The sequence below is a fragment of the Nannospalax galili genome, unplaced genomic scaffold (assembly GCF_000622305.1).
Source record: "Nannospalax galili isolate Female #2095 unplaced genomic scaffold, S.galili_v1.0 scaffold1128, whole genome shotgun sequence".
Classification (NCBI taxonomy): Eukaryota; Metazoa; Chordata; class Mammalia; order Rodentia; family Spalacidae; genus Nannospalax; species Nannospalax galili.
The window spans coordinates 1,024,516-1,044,677 of record NW_008358632.1 but is presented as its reverse complement, the minus strand read 5'-3'; the positions used below and the strand labels follow the sequence as shown (position 1 = coordinate 1,044,677).

The window sequence follows — 20,162 nt, the reverse complement described above, 5'->3', positions numbered from 1 at the left end:
TTTAAAAAGTATTTTATTTATTATTTTATGTGTATGAGTGTATTGCCTGCATGTATGTGAGTGCACCCGTCTTGTGCAATGCCACGGAGGTCAGAAGAGGGCTTTGGATTCCCCTGGAACTGGAGTTAAGGACGGTTTGTAGCCACCATGTGGGTGCTGGGAATCGAATCCGGGTCCTCTGCAAGAGCAGTCAGTGCTCTTAACCGCTAAGCCATCTCTCCAACCCTTTTTTCGCTCTTTTTGAGACAGGGTCTCCCAGCTGGCCTGGAACTCATGTACACCAGGCTGGCCTTGAACTCACAGAGATCCGCCTGCCTCTGCCTCCTGAGTGCTGGGATTCAAGGCATGCGCCACCACGCCTGGCTCTACCTATTTCTGTCTAGTTTACTAAACTACACTCTAATAACAAGCACTCACTTTCCATGATACACACAAAGAAGGCAATGTTCAAATGTGTGCAATCCTCCCAGAGAAATGTTCTCATCTGTTACCTTAAGTGCCACCCAAGTCTCAGCCATTCAAGGAGGCATACTGGACTGCAGAGGAGTAAAGGTATGAGAAAACTAACCCTTAATCTAGTTGAATTATGCTATCTTTCTTATAGTTATGAAACTCAACAGAATATGTGTGAAACAGGACTTTTTTTTTTTTTCTTCTCTTTTTGAGACAGGGTCTCCCTGTAGGTGCAGCTGTCCTGGAACTCACTATGGAGACCAGGCTGGCCTCGAACTCACAAAGATCCGCCTGCCTCTGCCTCCCAAGTGCTGGGATTAAAGGAGTGTGCCACCACGCCCGGCCATTTTAAGTTAACAATAATTACAACTCACATACTAATTACCCAGCTCAAAAAATAAAATATTACTACTATCTTCAAAGGCCTCTATAAGTTCTTCTAACATGATAATATGATCTTTTCCTAATTTAAGATGGAAACTACCACACTGAATTTTGTTGTCCTTCCTTTATTTTCTCATAATTTGTATATTAATCCTCCTGCCTTCATACCTCCCAAGTGCTGGGATTACAAAGGCATGTATCACCACACCTGTATGCTTTTCTAACTTTTAACAGATACAATTCATCTGTATATATTCTAACATGACTTGTTTTCAAAACCCAGTATTTTGTTTTGAAAATTCCTGCTTGATGTATATAACTGGAGTTCATTCCCTTTCATTGTTGAATAAACAATACTGCTGTTGCATACATATACGAAGATATATTTTATCAATTTTGCAGCATATAATGATCTGGGTTATTTCCAGAGATTTTTGTTTAGTTTTATGTTTTAAGTCAATTATCACAATGCAGCAACAAACACCGTATTCAATCCTTGGAGAACATATTTAATCTCCAAATTAGGACACTGTATGTATGTATGTATGTATGTATGTATGTATGTATACATGCATGAATGGATGTAGTCTTTCTGTGACATGGTTTCCTTGTAGCCCCAGCTGGCCTGAACTTACTATATAGACCAGGCTGGTCTCAATTTCATAGAGATCTGCCTGCCTCTGCCTCCTGAGTGCTGGGTAGGACACCCATTTATGAATGAAGCCATTGTGTTGTTAAATATGTCCATCTTTACTAGGCAATGTGAAATAATTTTTCAAATGGTTTTATTTATCAGTTTGATTATTTTATTTTTAGCATGTATACCAGCTCGTAATTTGTTGAATGTTTTAACAAGTAAGATATAGTAAAATCAGTAAAATTTAGTTACTTATCATTAAATAATATGACAGTACATCTAGATTACATTAAAATAAGTGACAGAGGCAGACTGTTTGCTCTAGTACACATGAGACTTTGGGTTCAACAGCCAACAACATAGACACACTATTAATAATAATAATACATTTAAAATAAAAAGTCAGGTGGGGCATGGTATCAATGCCTATAATTTTAGCAAAATGCTAAGGCAAGATTGTGAGGTCAAGGTCAGCCTGGGCCACAGAGCAAGACTGTGTCTCAATGCCTCCTTCAAACCCAAAACAAACCAACCAATAAACCCAAAACAAACAAGCAAACAAAAAAGGTATGGGATTTAACAGAGGTAGAACATATGCCTTACATATGAAAGATTCTAGGTTCAAAATTAGCACTACAAAATTAATCAACTAATTAATTACTTGATTAATTAAAAGAAAGGTTTAAATTACCCAAGTTCTAAGGTATCTTGTTTGTAGATTTTCATGTATCTTCTTGGTTCTAACCATATCCTATATAGCAATGGAAATTAATAATACCCTCTCTTCCCACAATCCACTTGAATTAGGTGAGCTACAAAGAAATGTTCCTTTTGTCTGAAATTTAGTATCAACTTTCATTTTACTCTCCCTAGTATTTTCAGAAGCTGGCATATGTGGGGCTGGAGAGATAGCTCAGCGTTTAAGAGCACTGGTTGCTCTTGTAGAGGTTCCATTCCCAGCACCTACATGGTGGCCAACAACTGTATGAAACTCCAGTTCCAGGAGACCTGATGCCCTCTACTGTCCTCCATGGAATTGCATGACACAGGTGCACTTACATATATGCAGGCAACACACTCAAACACATAAAATAAATAAAAAAAAACTATATAAAAAAGTTGGCATGTGCTATGATTCCAACAGTGTACATGAAAACATGAGACAGTTTCTAGGCCACTCCAAATCCCAGAATTCCTAAATGCTTAAGGACTCCTGTGTAAATAGGCTAATTTATCCCAACAGCCCCACTCTTATTTTCTAGACCATAAAGGGGTTCATACAACTCTAATTCTGTCAGCCAGGCATGATGGTGCACTTGGGAAGTAGAAGCAAGAGGATCATGAGCTCAAGGCCAACTTTGGCTACATAGCAAATTTGAGGCCAACCTAGGATAGACGAGACCCTGTTGCTCCCCCCAAAAAGTCATATTTCTCTGCCAGCAGTCATATAAAATTATTCTAAAACATCTCCATACAAATTAATCCAATAGTGATCCTCAATCTCACAGCAAGGAATATTCACAATACTGAAATATCACACCAAAGTGACTCCTAAGTAAGTGAGAGTCCTCTATTATTTAGGGAATAAAGATAAGAAAAACATAAGGCCACTAACCAAAAACAGGATCTCTTAGAAAGGTTTGGTGGATTACTCTAGGATTCTTCTCCAAATTAAAGCTACATTAAAAAAAAAAAACAAAAAACAAAGTACCAAATATAAGCTGTGTAGAAATTGCCAGAAGCCTCATAAAATGCTCTACCACAGCTGCTGTTAAGTTTTGCATACCCTATTAGCCAAGGATTTTATTCCTTCTGATAGCATTCACTTGCACCAGATAACACTACCATATATACAATATTAACAAATAAAAATGAAGAGCTGAGGCTGTAGCTCAGTTGGCAGAGTACTGGTCTCACATACATGGGGCATGGCTTCAATCCCTAGCACCAATAAATGGGGCACAGGCTGTAATCCTGGCACTCGTGGTGGTGGCAGGAGGATCAGAAATTCAAGGTCATCTTGCTACTTATTGAGTTCCAGGTCAGCCTGGGTCATATGAAACTGTCTCAAAACCAAAAAGACCTTAGTTCATAACAGAATTTTTTTTCCTTTAAAAATTTTGTTTCTAAAGTTTTCAGGTATTATAACAGAACCAATCTACTACTAGTGCAGAGCATAAAACCAGAGAAAAAGCAAGACTCCCAATAAGGCATGCCTCATTGATGGCACATGCCTTTAGTCCCAGCACTTGGGAGGCAGAGGCAGGTGAATCTCTGTGAGTTCAAGCCCAGCCTGGTCTACAGAGCGAGTTCCGGGCCAGCTGGGGCTATGGGGAGACCCTTTCTCAATAAGACGCCCCCCAAAAATTACTTTTATGTGTATGAATGTTTTGCCTGTATGTATGCAAGTGCACCTGTGTGTGCAATACCCACAGAGGCCAGAAATGGTTGTCAGATCCCTCTGGAACTGGAGTTATAGTTATTAGCTGCCATGTGGGTCCTGGGAATGGAACCCAGGTCCTCTGCAAGAGTAGCCAATGCTCATAACCGCTGAGCCATCACTCCAGCCTCCTCCATCTTATTTTTTGAGACAGGGTTTCTCACCGATTCCCTAGACTGGCTATCCAGGACACTCCAGGGATCTTACTACCTCATCCTCCCCAGTGTTGAGATTCCATGTGTGCTGTCACACCTGACTATTTGAATGGATGCTGGGGAGCTAACTCAAGTCCTCATGCTTACATGGGAAGTACTTTATCAGCTGAGCCATTTTCTGGTCCCTCAAAGTAAAATAACTGAATAACTGTATTTTTGCCGGGTGTGGTGGTGCACACCTTTAATCCCAGCACTTGGGAGGCAGAGGCAAGTGGATCTTTGTGAGTTCGAGGCCAGCCTGGTCTACATGTCTACATAGTGAGTTCCAGGACAGCTGGGGCTACAAGGAGACCCTGTCTCAAAAAGACCAAAAACAAAAACAAAAACAAAAACCCACCTGTATTTTTGTATTGTGTATATAATGCTCTTTGACTGTATTCCTGCCCATAATTTTTGCTTTTGTTTCTTGGCCAGGAAACTGTCACTTGTGAGAAGACACTTGAGAACTGAAGACAACTACACACAGGACAGTGGGGGAGAGGAATCTTTTAAATTTGTCCTGAGGGCTTTTCAGTCTTCCTGTCTGCAAGCTGTGCTATAATTCATCCTGTTTCAGAATTACCTTCCTCAAACACAGTATCACTTCTAGGAACAGAAGACAATACTGAGGGGCTAACTGTGCCTTAATGACTCTAAATGAAGGCTTTGTTTGTTTGTACTTTTTACTGTGCTGGTTGTCTCTTCATTTAAAAGACCTGAAGGTTGGAGAGATGGCTCAATGCTTAAGAGCCTTGCTGCTCTTTGCAGAGGGTCGGAGTGCAGTTCCCAGCACCCAGCTGGGTGGCTCACAACCACCTTTAACTCTAGCTCCAGAGAATCTGATGCCTCTGGCTTCCAGAGGCACCTGTGCTCACATGTACATACTCCCAACATATGCATAATTCAAAATAAAAATAAATCTTATATAAAACCCAAGATTCCAGTAAAGTACATGAGTTTCCGGAACATATATAATTAATTGAGCAGTAAATTTTGGCTGCTGTCATTACTTTTCTGACATAACACCACTTTCCTCTGTTACTAATTATTCCCCTTGGAATGCCACAAAAGTTTACAAAGTATCTAGAGAATAAAGCATAAACTCTTATTAGAGATTTGAATCATCTCATTTTAGTCTTCCTTTAACAGAAATTTTTATTTCTATGTCTAGAGTCAGAAAAATTCCCTATTATTTCCTAAAAATTCACTGCCTTTTCATTCCTCAAACATTTTGTGGCCAGGTATGGTACTCATGCCTATTTATAATCACAGAACTTGGCAGGTGGAGGTAGAAGGATCAGGAGTTCAAGACCAATCTAGGTGACACGAGATCCTCTCTGAAACAAGAAACCTTTGTGTTAGGCAGGGCAGATAGTCTAGTTGGTAAAGTGCTTGTAAACACAAGGACCTGAATTTGATCCCTAGAACGCATGTGAAAGCTGGGCATGGTGCAGGATTCTAATTCCAGTGCTGGACAGAGACTGTGGATCCCTGGGGCTCAGTGGCCAACCAGTGAAGCTGACTGAGTCAGTTCCAGGTCATGAGAACATGAGAAACCCTGTCTTTTTTTTTTTTTTTTTTTTTTTTTTTAAAAAGGGTACTGGGCATGGTGACGCATGCCTTTAATCCCAGCACTGCAGGTGGATCTCTGTGAGTTCGAGGCCAGCATGGTTTACACAGCGAGTTCCAGGCAGCTAGGGCTGCAGGGAGACTGTTTCAAAAAGACCAAAAAAAAAAGAAAGAAAGAAAAAGAAAGGGTAAATAGCATCTGAGAAATGACATCTGAGGCTGTTTTCTGCCCTCCATGCACATGTACACATGTGTACCAGCACACATCTACATATACAAAACTTTTTTTGTGGGGCCTGGAGAAATGGCTGTGGTTAAGAGCACTGGTTGCTCTTGCAGAGGACCTGGGTTTGATTCCCAGCACCCACATGACAGCTAACAAATGTCTGTAACTTCAGTTCCAGGGAATCTGACACTCTCTTCTGTCTTCCACAGGCACTGCATGGCAGGGGTGCACTTGCATACATGCATACACATAAAAATAACAAAATATTAAAAACCTCAACTTCTTAGGGCTGGAGAGATGGTTCAGTAGTTAAGAGCACTGGCTGCTCTTGCAGAAGAGCTGGGTTCGAATTTCAGTATCCACATGGCAACTAACAACTGTCCGTAACTCCAGTTCCAGGGGATGTGATGCTCTATTCTGTCTTCCACAGGCACTGCATGACACGGGTGCACTTGCATACACGCACACAATACATGCATACACATAAAATGAAAATAAAGCAACCCCCCCCCAAAAAAAACCCAACTTTTTTTGCTAACACTATTGCATGTCTGGTCTATTCTTTTAATTTCTGTCTTTTAAGATTTTGGTCCTCCTAACAAATAAACAAAAAAATGAAACAAAAAGAAAAAAAAGATTTTGGTCCTCCTTTCTTTAAAATTCAGGTTATAGGTTATCCTATCTTCCCATGACACCTTCCTAGACTTATCCCATCCAATATTAACTGCTCTGTCCCACGAGGTTCTGAATTATTTGTTTATACATTCTCATGTGAGGATGTTTATTAGAATGATTTGGTTCTATTATTTGGTTAACTAGATTTCAAGTTAAGGGTAAAAATCAGATTCCATTTCTCTCTATAATTCCCTGGTCATATTAACTAGTTATTTCTCTGGCTATCTTAACTGCCTTTAAATAGAGTGAATGCTCAGTAAATATTTATTGAATGACTATATTTGGAAGCCAGAATCAATTACATAGTGAGCTCAAAGTCAGCTTAAGGCACATGAGCTCCTTTCTCAAAACAGGAAAAAAATCTGCTTTTGGAAAATTTCATTCATCCACTTAGTTAACATTTACTGAACAGCACACCTATCTTGTTGGCTATGTGATCCTGATTTCAGTATAAAACAAACAACATTAAGATGGCTCAGTGGGTAGAAACACTTGTCATAAGCCTGACAACCTGAGTTTGATCCCTAGATCCATGGTGGAAGGAGAGACTGAATTGAAAGTTATCCTCTGAACCTCACATGTGCACACTCACATCATACACACACTAAAAAATAAAAACATAATCTAGCCAACCTGAGACAATTCTTGAAGTGGGATGTACAAATCTTAAAACACTGATTTCAGTCAGGCATGGTAGTGGACACCTTTAGTCCCAGCACTCCGGAGGCAGAGGCAGGTGGATCTCTGTGAGTTCAAGGCCAGCCTGGTCTACACAGTGAGTTCCAGGACAGCTGGGGTTACAGGGAGACCCTGTCTCAAAAAGACCAAAAAAAAAAAAAAAAAAAAAAAAAAATCAACCAACCAACCAACCAACCAACCAAAAAAAAAAAAAAAAAACAAAAACAAAACCCACTGGGTTTTCAGGTCTCTACTGGCAATAAGAAATTACAAATAAGCCAGTTATCCCACAGGTACCTATTTGGTCATTATGGGTGTTTTTTTTTTCTTTAATTACACAATTGGGAAGCTGAATCTTAGAAAAATGTGGGTTGGTAAAGAGTAAATACAAGAACAGGCTTTTAATATACTACAGAATCATTGCTATCTAGCCTACATTTCTATAACACAGATTATTTTTAAATATTTATTTTTATTTTATGTGTATGAGTGTATTGCCTGCATGTATGTGAGTGCACCTGTGTCGTGCATTGCTGCGGAGGTCAGAAGAGGGCTTCGGATTCCCCTGGAACTGGAGTTAAGGACAGTTTGTAGCCACTGCAAGAGCAGTCAGTGCTCTTAACAGCTGAGCCATCTCTCCAGCCCCTAACACAGTAGATTTTAAAGGGTGATAAAATACAGATGTTCTCCTTAAAGAATTCAGTATTTGGATTGCATAATACACAAAAATGATGTTCAGAAAACAAAAGGGAGTCAAATCTAACAACTCAGCAATTACTTCTTGAATGTTTACTATGATCTCTATGGCCAAATCCAGGCAGATAAAGATTTCTCTAATACCTATTAGTCAGCTGACTCTCACTTCTGAGCATTAGTTACCTATAAAATAAAGATTAAAAAACACCCACCTCCAAGAAAGGCACGTGAAAGTTCAGCATGTGAAGGAATTAGTTTGGCTAAATCCTAATACTCTCTTATCAGAAACAGATCTGGTCTTCTAGTGTGCCCTTAACAATTTATTATTTTTATCTTATGTGTATGAGTGTATTGCCTACATGTGTGTAAGTGCACCCATGTCATGCAATGCCCAAGGAGGTCAGAAGAGGGTGTCGGATCCCCTAGAACTGGAGTTACAGACAGTTGTTAGCCACTATGTGGGTGTTGGGAATGGGATCCAGGTTCTCTGCAAGAACAACTAGTGTTCTTAAACACTAAGCCATCTCTCCAGCCCCACAAATCTTTCAAAATGATGCTTCAGTTAGGAAACTACAGTAATAGTGAAAGAAATACAATAAACGTTTTGTCTTTAAGGTGGATCATATTTTTATTTGTGTGTCTGTGTGTGTGTATGTATGGATATGTTTGCACCATGGCACTTTTTTTTTCTCTCCAATATTCAGCAAAGTTTTAATCCTTTACGAAACATAAGCACATCCATTTCATTAGCATGCAAAGTTGATTTTGCCTCTAATAAATGGTAAAATCATACTTACACCAAATGGTTTTTAAAATAAATTTCTGTTGCCAGGTATGGTGGTCCAAGTCTTTAATCCTGCCTAGCACTAGAGCTCTTCCCTTTGGCAGGCTCCTCTCTGTCCCCTCCCTCCACATGTCCCCATATGGTCCCCTCCTGCCCCCTGGAATCTCCACAATCTACACTAGACCCCCTGTGACCCCAACTCCGACATGCTCCTTTTGTAGCCACACATTCCAGGAGTGTCAAAGGGTACTGACTCTGTGGTCCCCCCTCAACTGTTCTCTAAAAGTCCTCAGTCTGAGGGCTCTAGGCAGTGTCAGTGTCCCACCTGCTCCTGGTCCACGGCCTCTCTGAGAGTGCAGCGCCCATCTAGCATCCTATTGCTGGGCTGAGGATCTGCACCTCGGATATGCCCTGTTCCCCTCAGACTCTGTAGGACCCAAGTGCTCATCACCAGCTACTGCTGTACGGTGGATCCTGGAGGTTGGTTTCCCTTAACCGGAGGTGGGCTCACAGTGGCTCTTCTGCCAGGCAGGGTGGCACAAGACATTAATCCCAGCACTTGGGCTCTTCCTTGTGAACCCCCACTCCCTGCCCCCACCTGTTCCAATGAGGTTCACTCCTGTCCCCTGACCTCCCGCAGCATCCACACACCCTAATGAGGTCTCTCTACACACCTAGTGACTCTACCCCCAGTGGCCATGCCCCCACATGCTCATACAGTCCCACCCCCCACTGTGGCCCGCATCCCATATGTCCAAATGAGATCCACCCCAGGTGGCTCTGCACCCCAGGAAGTCCACTCCACAGCCACCTGTGGTCCAGCACCCCAAGTGCTCTTCCAGTGCCCTGCCTCATGGCTCTGCTCCACAGGCCCAGTTGCCCTGGCCCCCAACTGCTCTCTGGTGGTCCTTCTTTGCCTAAGGGCTCCAGGTAGTGTCAGTGTAGCTGCCTGCCCTGTGAAGTGCCAGGTCTGCAGCATCTTGGAGAGCACAGCACCCAGTCGGGCATCCTACCCAGGACTGAGCTTAGGTCTACACCTCGGATGCGCTGCCTCCCTCAGACTTCCTGGGAGAGAAGTGCATATTCCCAGCTGCTGCTGTGTGGTGTGTGGTGGCTCGGAGGTCAGTTTACATTCCACAAAGTGGGTGAGGGGAGAGACTTTGCAGACACCTGTTGTTTAAAGAGGACCCAAGGGAGGGCACAGGCAAAGATGGGTGGTGCTGGGGGGGGGGGGCAGCCAAGCTTCCGGAAGCATCGATGCTCCTGGTCCCATTTCCCCAGCAGCAGAGTGTAGGACATGTAGCTGGAAAACTCCAGGCCCCTTGGGTGAATTCTGGGTGGGTAGGAAAAAGTGCACTACTGAGTGGCTGCAGCGTCCCTTCCAGGGTCTGTCAATGTCTCTGTTATGACTGTGTGATTCCTATTCCTGATTCACTACCTGCCTGGGTAGACTTTGCACAGATGTTTATTCTTTCACATCTACTTTATTTCCCGCTTGTGGCACTCTGTCAGCTGTGAGATGTTTGTGCTTTCCCCTTCTGACACTGCTTCTCTTGCACAGATTCCCAGTCACAGATTCAGGTGTAAGCAATGCCAGGTCTTTGCTCATAAGTTGTCCAAATAAATGAATGAAGGAGGCATGCAGGGACTTTCCCCAGACAGCAGTTTATGCTGCTGTGAGAAGAGGGGATGTAACCCAACCTAGTGATTCTTAACTTTTCTCCCATGCTAGAAAAGGTATTGTATGTGATAAATGCCAGCAACTTTTGAGATCAGGGGGAGAAGGGTGCTAAGCTGGGTAATTTTTTTCTTCTGTTGATGATGCCTTTACCTTTATCATTATCTTCATGTCTAGATTTGCCTAATTTTTTAAATTCTCCAGTACTTAACCTAGTTTTACCTTTCTTTTTCTCAATTTCCTATTCTGCAAAATGTATTTGCACCTTGTTAACAGTATGTATGCTGTACACACTTAGATTCTGATGGTAACTAACTTGTTTCTGATGCAAATTGTTTCTTAATGTAGGTGTGCATAATTTGGAGTTTAAGTTTGGACATTCTGACTTCAGTCTCCTGGTGGATGTAATGGAAGTTCTCCTTCATGAAACGTTTAATAAGTGGTAGAAAAGACTCTTCAAGAGGAGCCATGATTGTAGGTATAGGTGCCACTACTGTCCAGTTTTCACTTTGAAAGATCATGTTCAGGTCTGGATATGCCATGGGCAAATGCAAATCCAGAGCAAAAAGCAGGTTTTGACATTGAAGGCTTCAGATATTAGAAAAGTTCTAAGAGGAGACAGGAGTAATGGGAGACTCTCTGGTGAAAGGGAGTTTCCAGGGTTTGTGCTGAAAGCTGGTCTGGGTGGCCAGACATGTCCTCAAAGATGGATGATGAGGAATGATGAGATGTTAAATGTTCAGATGTCTGTCACATAACTGGACTTAGTGAAATTTGCACTGAAATTGAATCAGGAAGAGGTGAACACACCCAGATGATAAGTCATAGTTGATGAATTTCAGGGGAGGCACAGTAGAATTTATCAAAGAGAAAATCTTTGCAAAGAGTAAGATGAAGTTGTCTCATATTCCCTTGACAATCTGGAAGACAGACTTCATTTCTCTTTACAGGTGTTGAGGTGAGGCTACACACAACTCCAATGTCCTATGCTCTCCACAACAGCTCAGGGACCAATGAGCCTCAGTTTGGCTTTACCCAGTGTCTCACCAGTTCTCTTAGGGTCCCTTGCTCCTGATGCTGGTAGACAAACCACATAACACATCTTTATCTGAATTTTTCTTAGTTTATACCTTTGGGGAGGGGGGAGAGTGACTTACAAAGAAACAAACACCTGACACCCGGCACCCAGCTCTGCACAGCTCAGCCCACTGTTCCGGATCGCTTTTGCCCACGGTCTGCCTCATCTCGACTCCCTGCATGCCCACTCAACCCACAGAGTTCCGTGAGGGGGTCTATGGGTTCCTCACAAGGTTGCCCGGCGCTTCACGGGGTCCAGGCCAGGCAGGCTCTCCTGCTCCCTGTTCCCTGAACGGCGCCAAATCCTTTTGTTCCAATCTCTTCCTCACTCACTCACTCCTCCCTCACTCCTCACTCACTCCTCACTCACTCCTCACTCACTACTCACTCCTCACTCACTCCCTCACTCCACCCCTTTCCTCCGCTTTTACAATCTTTCTGCCAATCTTCCGCAAGGGTCCCTGACCCTTGGAGGGCGTGACAGATGTAGGGCGATCTCTCTTGTATCGTTGCGAGATAGTGACTTCTTGGGCCTCCCCATTATTCATCTTCAAGCTGTGGCCATTGATCTATCTCAGTGGTGTTTCTTCTAAAAGAAAGGAACACCCAACACCTGGCATCCAGCTCTGTGCGGCTTGGCCTGCCGTTCCAGATCATTTTTGCCCATGGTCTGCCTCATCTCGAGTCCCCACACTGCCCATTCATCCCACAGAGTTCTGTGAAGGGTCCACAGGGTCCTCTCAAGGTCGCCCGGTGCCCCATGGGGTCCAGGACAGACTGGCTCACCTGCTCCCTGTTCCCTGCTTCCCAGAATGGCGCCAAATCATACCTTGGCACTTGTACAGAGGTCAAAGGTCAAATTGAGGAAGTCAGTTCTTTTCTTCCACCATGTAGGTTTGGAAGACTGAACACGGGTCATCAGGCTCAGAAGGAAGAGCCTTTAACTGATGAGCCATCCTGCCAGCCCTATTATGTGCTTTTAAAGTAGAAGCTTAATATTTGACTGAATGATTTTGAATTTCTCCTCTTGTTGGCATTCTTATGTTAGTTCTTAGCTTTATGTTTTCCTATATTGCTAATATTTAATAATTAAGGGTCCTTAGGACACTACTGAAAGAAATTGATAAACAAGTCATTTTTTATGTAAATAACCTTAATTACTCCTTTATTAAATCTGGGGATTTTCTAAGAATTTTGCTATACATAAAAAGAAGAGATTCAGGATTTGATGTTAGAGATCTGCTCTCAAATTTGTATGCCATCACCTTCATTATGATCTTGGGGGAAATTGTTAACTTTTCTGAGTCTCAGTTTCCTCATCTGAAAAAGAGATCTCTTTCTTGGGCACTGTTGTGTGGAGCACATGAAATGATGAATCCTTCAGCATTTCCGATGTACTGACTGGCATACATTTGGCACTTAAAATTCTTTTCTTTCCCAGCTCTCCACAGAAACAAATTCAATAAATATAGTTAATACCTTGTATAATAGTTCCCTAATGCACCTAAAAATAATTACTTACTTTGTAAGGTAAGTCATAAAAGATTGAAGGGATTTGCCAGCTACTTTCTATAACTAAGGATTACCAGGAGAATGACTCATATATACTAGAATTATGAAATCTTAGAACTTATTTACATTTATTTTACTTTATTCTGTCATACAAATTCACTACAGCAAATATGTAGCAGTCAGAAGTTACAGAAGTTGGTTCTCTTCTTCCACTATGTGGGTCCTAGGGATTGAATTTGGATCATCAATCTTAGTGACAATTACCCTTACCTGTTGAGTTATCTCAACAGCCCCTTTTTCTGCATTTTTAAAGTTAAGAAATGAAAGAGAAAAAAGTATTACATTTAAAGTTTTATCTTTTGCCAGGCATGGTGGTGCATACCTTTAATCCTAGTACTCGGGAGGCAGAGGCAGGTGGATCTTTGTGAGTTAGAGGCCAATCTTGGTCTACATAACGAGTCTAGCCAAGGCTCCATAGTGAGACCCTATCTCAAAAACAAACAAAAAAAAATCCTAAAAGTTTTTTCTTTTTCTACTTAAAAAAAATCAAACTTTGAGCTGTGTGTGGTGGTGTGTGGGGCAAACACCTACTTAAAGACTGAGGCAGGGGCTGGGTGTGGTGGTACAGGCCTTTAATCCCAGCACTTGGGAGGCAGAGGCAGAGGATCTCTGTCAATACTTAACACCTGAACTATACTGGCCACCCCAAATTTTTATAAACCCCAGAGGTTAAATTTGCCACTCAGAAAACCCTATGTATAGTTTCTATCTCTACTCTTGCTCAATGACCTCTAAATGCCTGAGTGCTATGTCTCTCACTGCGGAAATAGGATATGGAATGGACTATAATATACTACAAATTAGTAACTGATGATGAACACAGCTTAATTCAGCACCCTGCCCAACTGATGGCAGGCCTCCCCCAAAAAGGATAGCATTCAGTGCACCACTTGTACACTTCTACAAATTAAAGCCAGATGGATGAAATGCTGTTAAGTTATGAAGCCAAACAGAGCAGTATTCTTTCCTTCTTCTTTTCCAAAAAAATGTTTAGGAGACATTCCTCAAGTGTAACTAATGTTTTAGGCCTTAGTGTCATTAATTTAAAAGATAACCATTAGCATAAAGCTGTAAATTCTTACTTGTTATCTATTCTTAGTGTGTGGTGTGTATGTGTTCACGTGTGTGAGCATGGGTATGTGTGGAGGCCAGGGTGATGTCAATCTTTTCCTCAGTTGCTCTCCACTTAAAAAAAATTTTTTTTTTGATGTGTGTTGTATGCGTATGTGTACGCATGCATGTGCGTGTGCACTGTATGCATATGTGTACGTGTTCATGTGTGTGAGCATGGGTATGTGTGGAGGCCAGGGTGATGTCAATCTTTTCCTCAGTTGCTCTCCATTTTTTTAATAATTTTTTTTGATGTGTATCGTATGCACACACACACACACACGCTGAGGCCACAGGACGACATCTGGTGTCTTCCTCTATTATGCACTGCTTGATTCTCTTGACAGGTTCTCTTCACTGAACCTGGAGCTTGCTGGGTTTATGCTTTTTTCTTTTCTTTGATGGGTTGCTCAGCCACACCAGGCTTTTTCCATGTTTGCTGGCAACCCAAATCCAGGTCCTCATGCTTATGTGGCAAGTATTTTGCAGACTGAGTCATCTCCCCAGTCCTGCTACCTATTCTTAAATAAGGATTTGGGGTAGGGGAGTGATAGTGTTGTTTTTTCGTTTTTAAAGCTCAAGGACAGTTTTATTAGAGTTTAAGAGAAAAATATATAGTACAGATTAGGTGAAAATTTCTGCAGCTACCAGGAGGGATGGAGAAAAAGTCATGGCATGGAATAGAAATAGCCAACTTACTAAGAAAGGAAAAAGGGGAAAGGGGGCTAGAGAGAGATTGCTCAGCAGTTAAGACAGCTTGCTGTTCTTTCAAAAGACCTGGATTTGGTTTCCAACATCCACATAAGGCAGCTCACAAGGCCCTGTAACTCTAGTTCCAGAGGATCTGACAACCTTTAAGGGTACTTGCAAGGGTGTTGGTGGGCATGTACACACACACACACACACACACACTCTTGCACATTAAATAAATCTTAAGGAAAAAACACCCCCAAGAATGAAGTAGGCTTGTGTGCTAAGGAAAGAGCCCAAAAATCTGAGTTTTAGGTTTTTTTTTGGCTTTTTGAGACAGGGTCTCCCTGTAGCCCCAGCTGTCCTGGAACTCACTATGCAGACCAGGCTGGCCTTGGGATTAAAGGTGTGTGCCACCACACTTGAGTTTTGTTTTTTTTAAGACAGGGTTGCATATAGCTCAGGCTGGCCTCAAAGTTGTTATTCACAGAGAATGGTCCTCAACTCCTGATCTTCTGGCCTCTGTCTCCCAAGTGCTAGTATTACAGGCATGTATCACTATACCTGGCTGAAATATTTTATTTATATTTTGAGACAGGTTCTCACTACATAGCCTAGGCTGGCCTTGAACTCACTGTCCTCCTGTTTCCACTTGCGAAGTGCTGGGATTATAAGCAAGCACCACCACATCCAGCTGAAATATTATTTTAAATGTAAACAAACCTGTGTAAATTGTATTCATACTTAAATGTGGCTACTATGAATTCTGCTTTGTCTTATTTTTGTCAAAAAGAAAGCTGGTTTTAAGAACATAAAGGCAATAGAATAGAGGCTAGAGAGATGGTTCAGCAATTAAGAGTTCTTGAAGAGGAGCTGGGTTCAATTCCCAGCACCTACATGGCAGCTAACAATTGTCTGTAACTCCAGTTCCAGAGGATGTGATGCCCTCTTCTGTCCTCTGCAGGCATTGCACAACGTGAGTACACTTACATATATGCAGGCATATCATATTCATACAGAGAAAATTAAAAAAAATTTTTTTTTAAAAAGCAACACTTCCTCATCTTTGGTTTTTGGTCATGCCATTCCATGCGAAGAATACTCCTTCTCTTCTATGTCACTCAAACTCCCATCTTCTTAGGCTTTAAGTTCTACTCCTTCAAGAAGCCATGCCCATTTTTTCTGGCCTACAAAGATACTCTTTCCTTATTCCTTTATTAATATCTGTGTGATTGAACACATACTCATTTGCAATATTATCCATTCTTTTCTGTTAATCATTCTTATGTTTACAGCAAAACTAGAACCCTAAGATTAAGAGTTAGTCTCCACAGCTGGTAATCTCACAAATACCTCCAACTTAATTTGTTCAAAACAGAATTCTTAAATGCTCTCTTCTGAATCTGTCCCAATCCTATCAGGCAGAAAATGATTTTTATTTTTTCTCTTCTTTTTTGAGGCAGGGTCTCCTTGTAGCCCCAGCTAGCCTGGAATTTGCTACGCAGACCAGGCTGGCCTCAATATCACAGAGATCTGCTGTGGAAGGTGTGCGACACCATACTTGGTGGACTTTAATTTTGGTCTTTTTTGAGATGGGTCACCCTGTAGCCCCAGCTGGCCTGAAACTCTCGAGATGTAGACCAGGCTGGCCTCGAACTCACAGAGATCCGCCTGCCTCTGCCTCCCAAGTGCTGGGATTACAGGCGTGTGCCACACCCAGGCGCCTGGCTGATTTTTTATTTTATTTTTTAAAGGCAACACCAAAATGAATTTCAGTGATTCTTGATCCTTATCCTAATCAAACCAATTTCTATGTGTCATTGGTTCTACTTTACAAGTTATGTATTGGTTTTTTATCTCTAAAATGTTTATCTACTTTTTTCCTATCTACTGCTATTTTAGATTACCTTCACCTTTAAAGCTACTGTTTTCACTCTTGACTGACAACATCATTACATTTCTCACATAGTAGCCATATATTCAAGTAAGATGCCACTTGGGGGCATCTTACTTCATGCCAAAAATACTTCTTGGCTATTTAATAAACTCTAAAAAAGATATGCAGAGAGTACCCAATTACAACAATGAGTTCTTTTTGTTTTGATTTTTGTCCCTGGGGACAGGGTCTTATGCAGCCCAAGCTGATCTCAAACTTCTTGTTAGCTGAGGCTGGCCTTTAATTCCTTACACTCCTGCCTCTACCTTCCTTCTAAGTGCTGGGATTATAGGCATGTGCCACAATGTCAGGTTTTTGAACCCAATTACTACACTGCTTATTAAAGTGATTTTTAAAAAGGCTTGCTTACAATTTCCTCCAACAGTGTGGTGAAGCCTTACTCCAAGACATAATTGATAAATGTATACAAAATGTCTCAAGATAACAACAGAGGCTGACAAAATGGCTCAGAGGGTAAAGGCACTTGCCTTGAAGACTGATGACATGAGTTCAATCCTAGAACCCACGACAGGACAGAACTGACTCTTGAAGGCAGTCTCCTGAAACCCTCCTCCCACTGCCACCCAACGTGTGCTCCTGCACACATACACACAATAAAATAAACAAAACTAACAACAAACCAGTTTTATCAGGTAACTTTTATAGACACCCAAACTAACACTGTTTCAAGTCATTTAAGACAGCGTGTGATCCTCCAGTTACTACAAATAACTTTCAAAAAATTAAGATGGAATTAAAAAATATTTACTGACTCTTTGAGAAATTCACATAATGTATTTTGGTCATATTTATGTCCCATACCTTACTAGTAGTAACTTTTGCCTCATAATAGTAAAGATTTTTTGTAAAGATTAATACAAAGTAAAACTTTTTCTGTGAGGGCTAACTTGGGGAGGGACTTATATTTAGGCTTATATGACATCAGACTGGTTATTCCATGTAAAAACTTTAAAGAAAAAAAAAGTAGAAACAAGTAATTGCTCATTGCTTCAGTCACCTTTTTCACACTAACTTCTTTCCGCTGCATGGAATGAGTCTTTTCTTTCTTTTTCTTTTTTTTGTAAAACTACTATCTTATTTTTATTCTTTTCAACACCATCCTTGACCAAAGTTAGCTGCTTGTCTCTCCCATTGTATGCGATCTCTTTTTGTCTTTTTTGTTTTGTTTGAGACAGTGTCTCATGCAGGTTGGCCCTGAACTTGCTATAAAGTAAGGAGGACCCTGAACTCCTGATTCTCTTGCCTGCACACTGCCCAGCTACCTGACTTGTCATACTATAAATTACAACCAAAATTCTTACCTAGTCACATCCCAAAATCTAATGGACAAATATAGAGGAAGGGGAGATAAATTTGAATTTTTAGCCTTTAAAATATTAAATGTACTATTGCTAGGAATACTTTAAGGGAAAACAGGAAACCTGACAGGCCACATTATTTCCATTCTTTCTCTTGCTTGTAGGCAGGTTGAAAATTCTATTAAATGGTGGTTTATATGTTGTCAGTGTTAAGTATTTTATCACTTTAGAAGTCTTTTGGGTTCAGAAAAGCAAAAGAATCATTAAGACAAAACAACAATATGAGGCAGAGGCAGGCGGATCTCTGTGAGTTCAAGGCCAACCTGGTCTACATAGTGAGTTCAGGTCAGCTGGGACTACAGGGAGACCCTGTCTCAAAAAAACAAAAACAAAAACAAAAAATTAAATAGCTAAGTAACCTCTTTATCCATTTAATTTCACATTAGGCCTCAAAAAGGCCTTAAGAGGGACTTTATACTAGTAAGAGAAATTTGGACAGAAAGAAACTCAGCTTTGGAAGAACTAATACAACTTACAGATAGAAAAATTTCATAAAATACAATCCGGCATAATATGAATCCAAATACTAATAGCTGTTACATGTAAACAGCTGGAGAAAAAGCCAAACTAAAACTAAGGAAATATCGAAGTAGTGACGTATTAAAATATTTATTATTCGCTGTCACAGTCCCACCTAGGGCAGTTTGCAGGAATTTCTAAAATCGGTGTGCTTTATAACTTCAAAATAAAGTTTATGGCTCAATGTTAGCAATTAATTGAAGTCAACGCTTCGGATCATGTCAAAGATTATACAGTGAGCTGAAAACCTCCCTAACCTGGTCCATCACCAAGGGACAAAAGGTTCAGTTTCTTTAGATGGCAGCGGGGGTGGGGGTGGGGGGATGACTTGGCACTGCATCACACACTTAAAGTCCAATAGGGTTTCAACCCTGACAACAGCGCGCTGTGCGTCAAAGCATACCTTGGACTGGATAGACAGTGGAATGGACTGGAAAACTATGGTTTATCTTTCATTTCCTAAGCATCTTATAAACACGCTTTGGATTCCCCGCTCAAGTAATGGAAAAACCCCGATCTGCCCCTCCCTCCACCCGCCCTCTCCCCCGTTAGAGTGCTTGGTGCTCAGTTCTGGGCCTGGAGTTCCCTTCTCGGACCATCACCGTCCACTGTGCGAGAACGGAAACGTGGACACAAAGTCTGCTAGTCAAACAAAACGAGTCTTCAAGACGCTGATCCATCACTCCTCCACCGTCTCCCACAAAAAAACCAAGAACACAGCCGCGAACTTGGCCCAGCACCGCAAAGCCCATCCGCTCAGTGCAAAGCCCAGCAGCTCGCTCTTCCGTCATCCCTTCCCCGGAGCACCTGAGGCGCATTTTCCGTCTCTCACCTCAGGCCAGGCCCCTGACGAAGGATGGCGGCCGTGAGTGCTGACGGAAAACCCGCCATTCATGCTGAAGCCCGCTCTCACAGGGGCGAGCGGGGCCGCAGGGCCGGAGCTAGCCTCGGCTGAGGCTGCGGGCGAGGCCCCGGGGCTTGCCGAGAAGGAGGCGGGAGAAGCGGGGCCTAGGCCGCAGCAGGCCTCGGAGTGGCGGTTCCCTCTTCCGCCCGAGGCTTCGGGCCAGGCCTCGGAGTAGGGGCTAGCCTTACCTGGACAGGTTCCTGCAGCACCGTCATCCTCGAGGCTCAGGCCCACTTTCTGCAGTGCCTCAGGGCCCCCCCCCGTAGCGGCTCCGGCCCGGCCAGCCCCGGCTCATTTAAACTCACCAGCGACCGTTACCGGGGGGATGGGGGAGGCCGAGTGATTCCGAGTTTCTCCGAGCGGCACACGGAAATACCCGAAGTGGAGAGAGCCAAACTTGAGTAAGACGGAAACACCCGAGGTGAGTCGGCGGAGGAGGAGCTTGTTACCGGAAATTATCGAGAGCTACCGGAAACTGTAGGTTCCTCTTTTCAGCCCCTCCCTCCCTCGCACACGCACGCCACGCCCAATCGGCCACGCCGGCCGGGCCACACCCAATCA

General features: G+C 42.3%; 2 protein-coding genes across 6 annotated transcripts in view; one reads left to right on the top strand and one right to left on the bottom strand.

Moving 5' to 3' along the window:
• Cdc27 (cell division cycle 27) overlaps window positions 1-20,031 on the bottom strand; it is a 76,362-nt gene extending 56,331 nt beyond the window's left edge. For 3 of the 4 annotated variants that reach the window (XM_017795306.2, XM_008821888.3, XM_008821889.3), the window contains exon 1: window positions 19,790-20,031. In XM_017795306.2, the coding sequence (XP_017650795.1) occupies window positions 19,790-19,816 (27 nt within the window). In that variant the 5' untranslated portion in view covers window positions 19,817-20,031. The remainder of the gene's footprint in view (window positions 1-19,789) is intronic. The other variant, XM_017795305.2, reaches the window with a different exon arrangement.
• The window catches only part of Myl4 (myosin light chain 4), a 32,584-nt gene continuing 32,323 nt past the window's right edge, over window positions 19,902-20,162 (top strand). Inside the window, exon 1 of one of the 2 annotated variants that reach the window (XM_008821890.3) lies at window positions 19,902-20,022. The gene's annotated coding sequence lies outside the window, so the exon portion shown is untranslated. Of the gene's footprint in view, window positions 20,023-20,062; window positions 20,079-20,162 lie in introns of those variants that run through there. The other variant, XM_029558084.1, reaches the window with a different exon arrangement.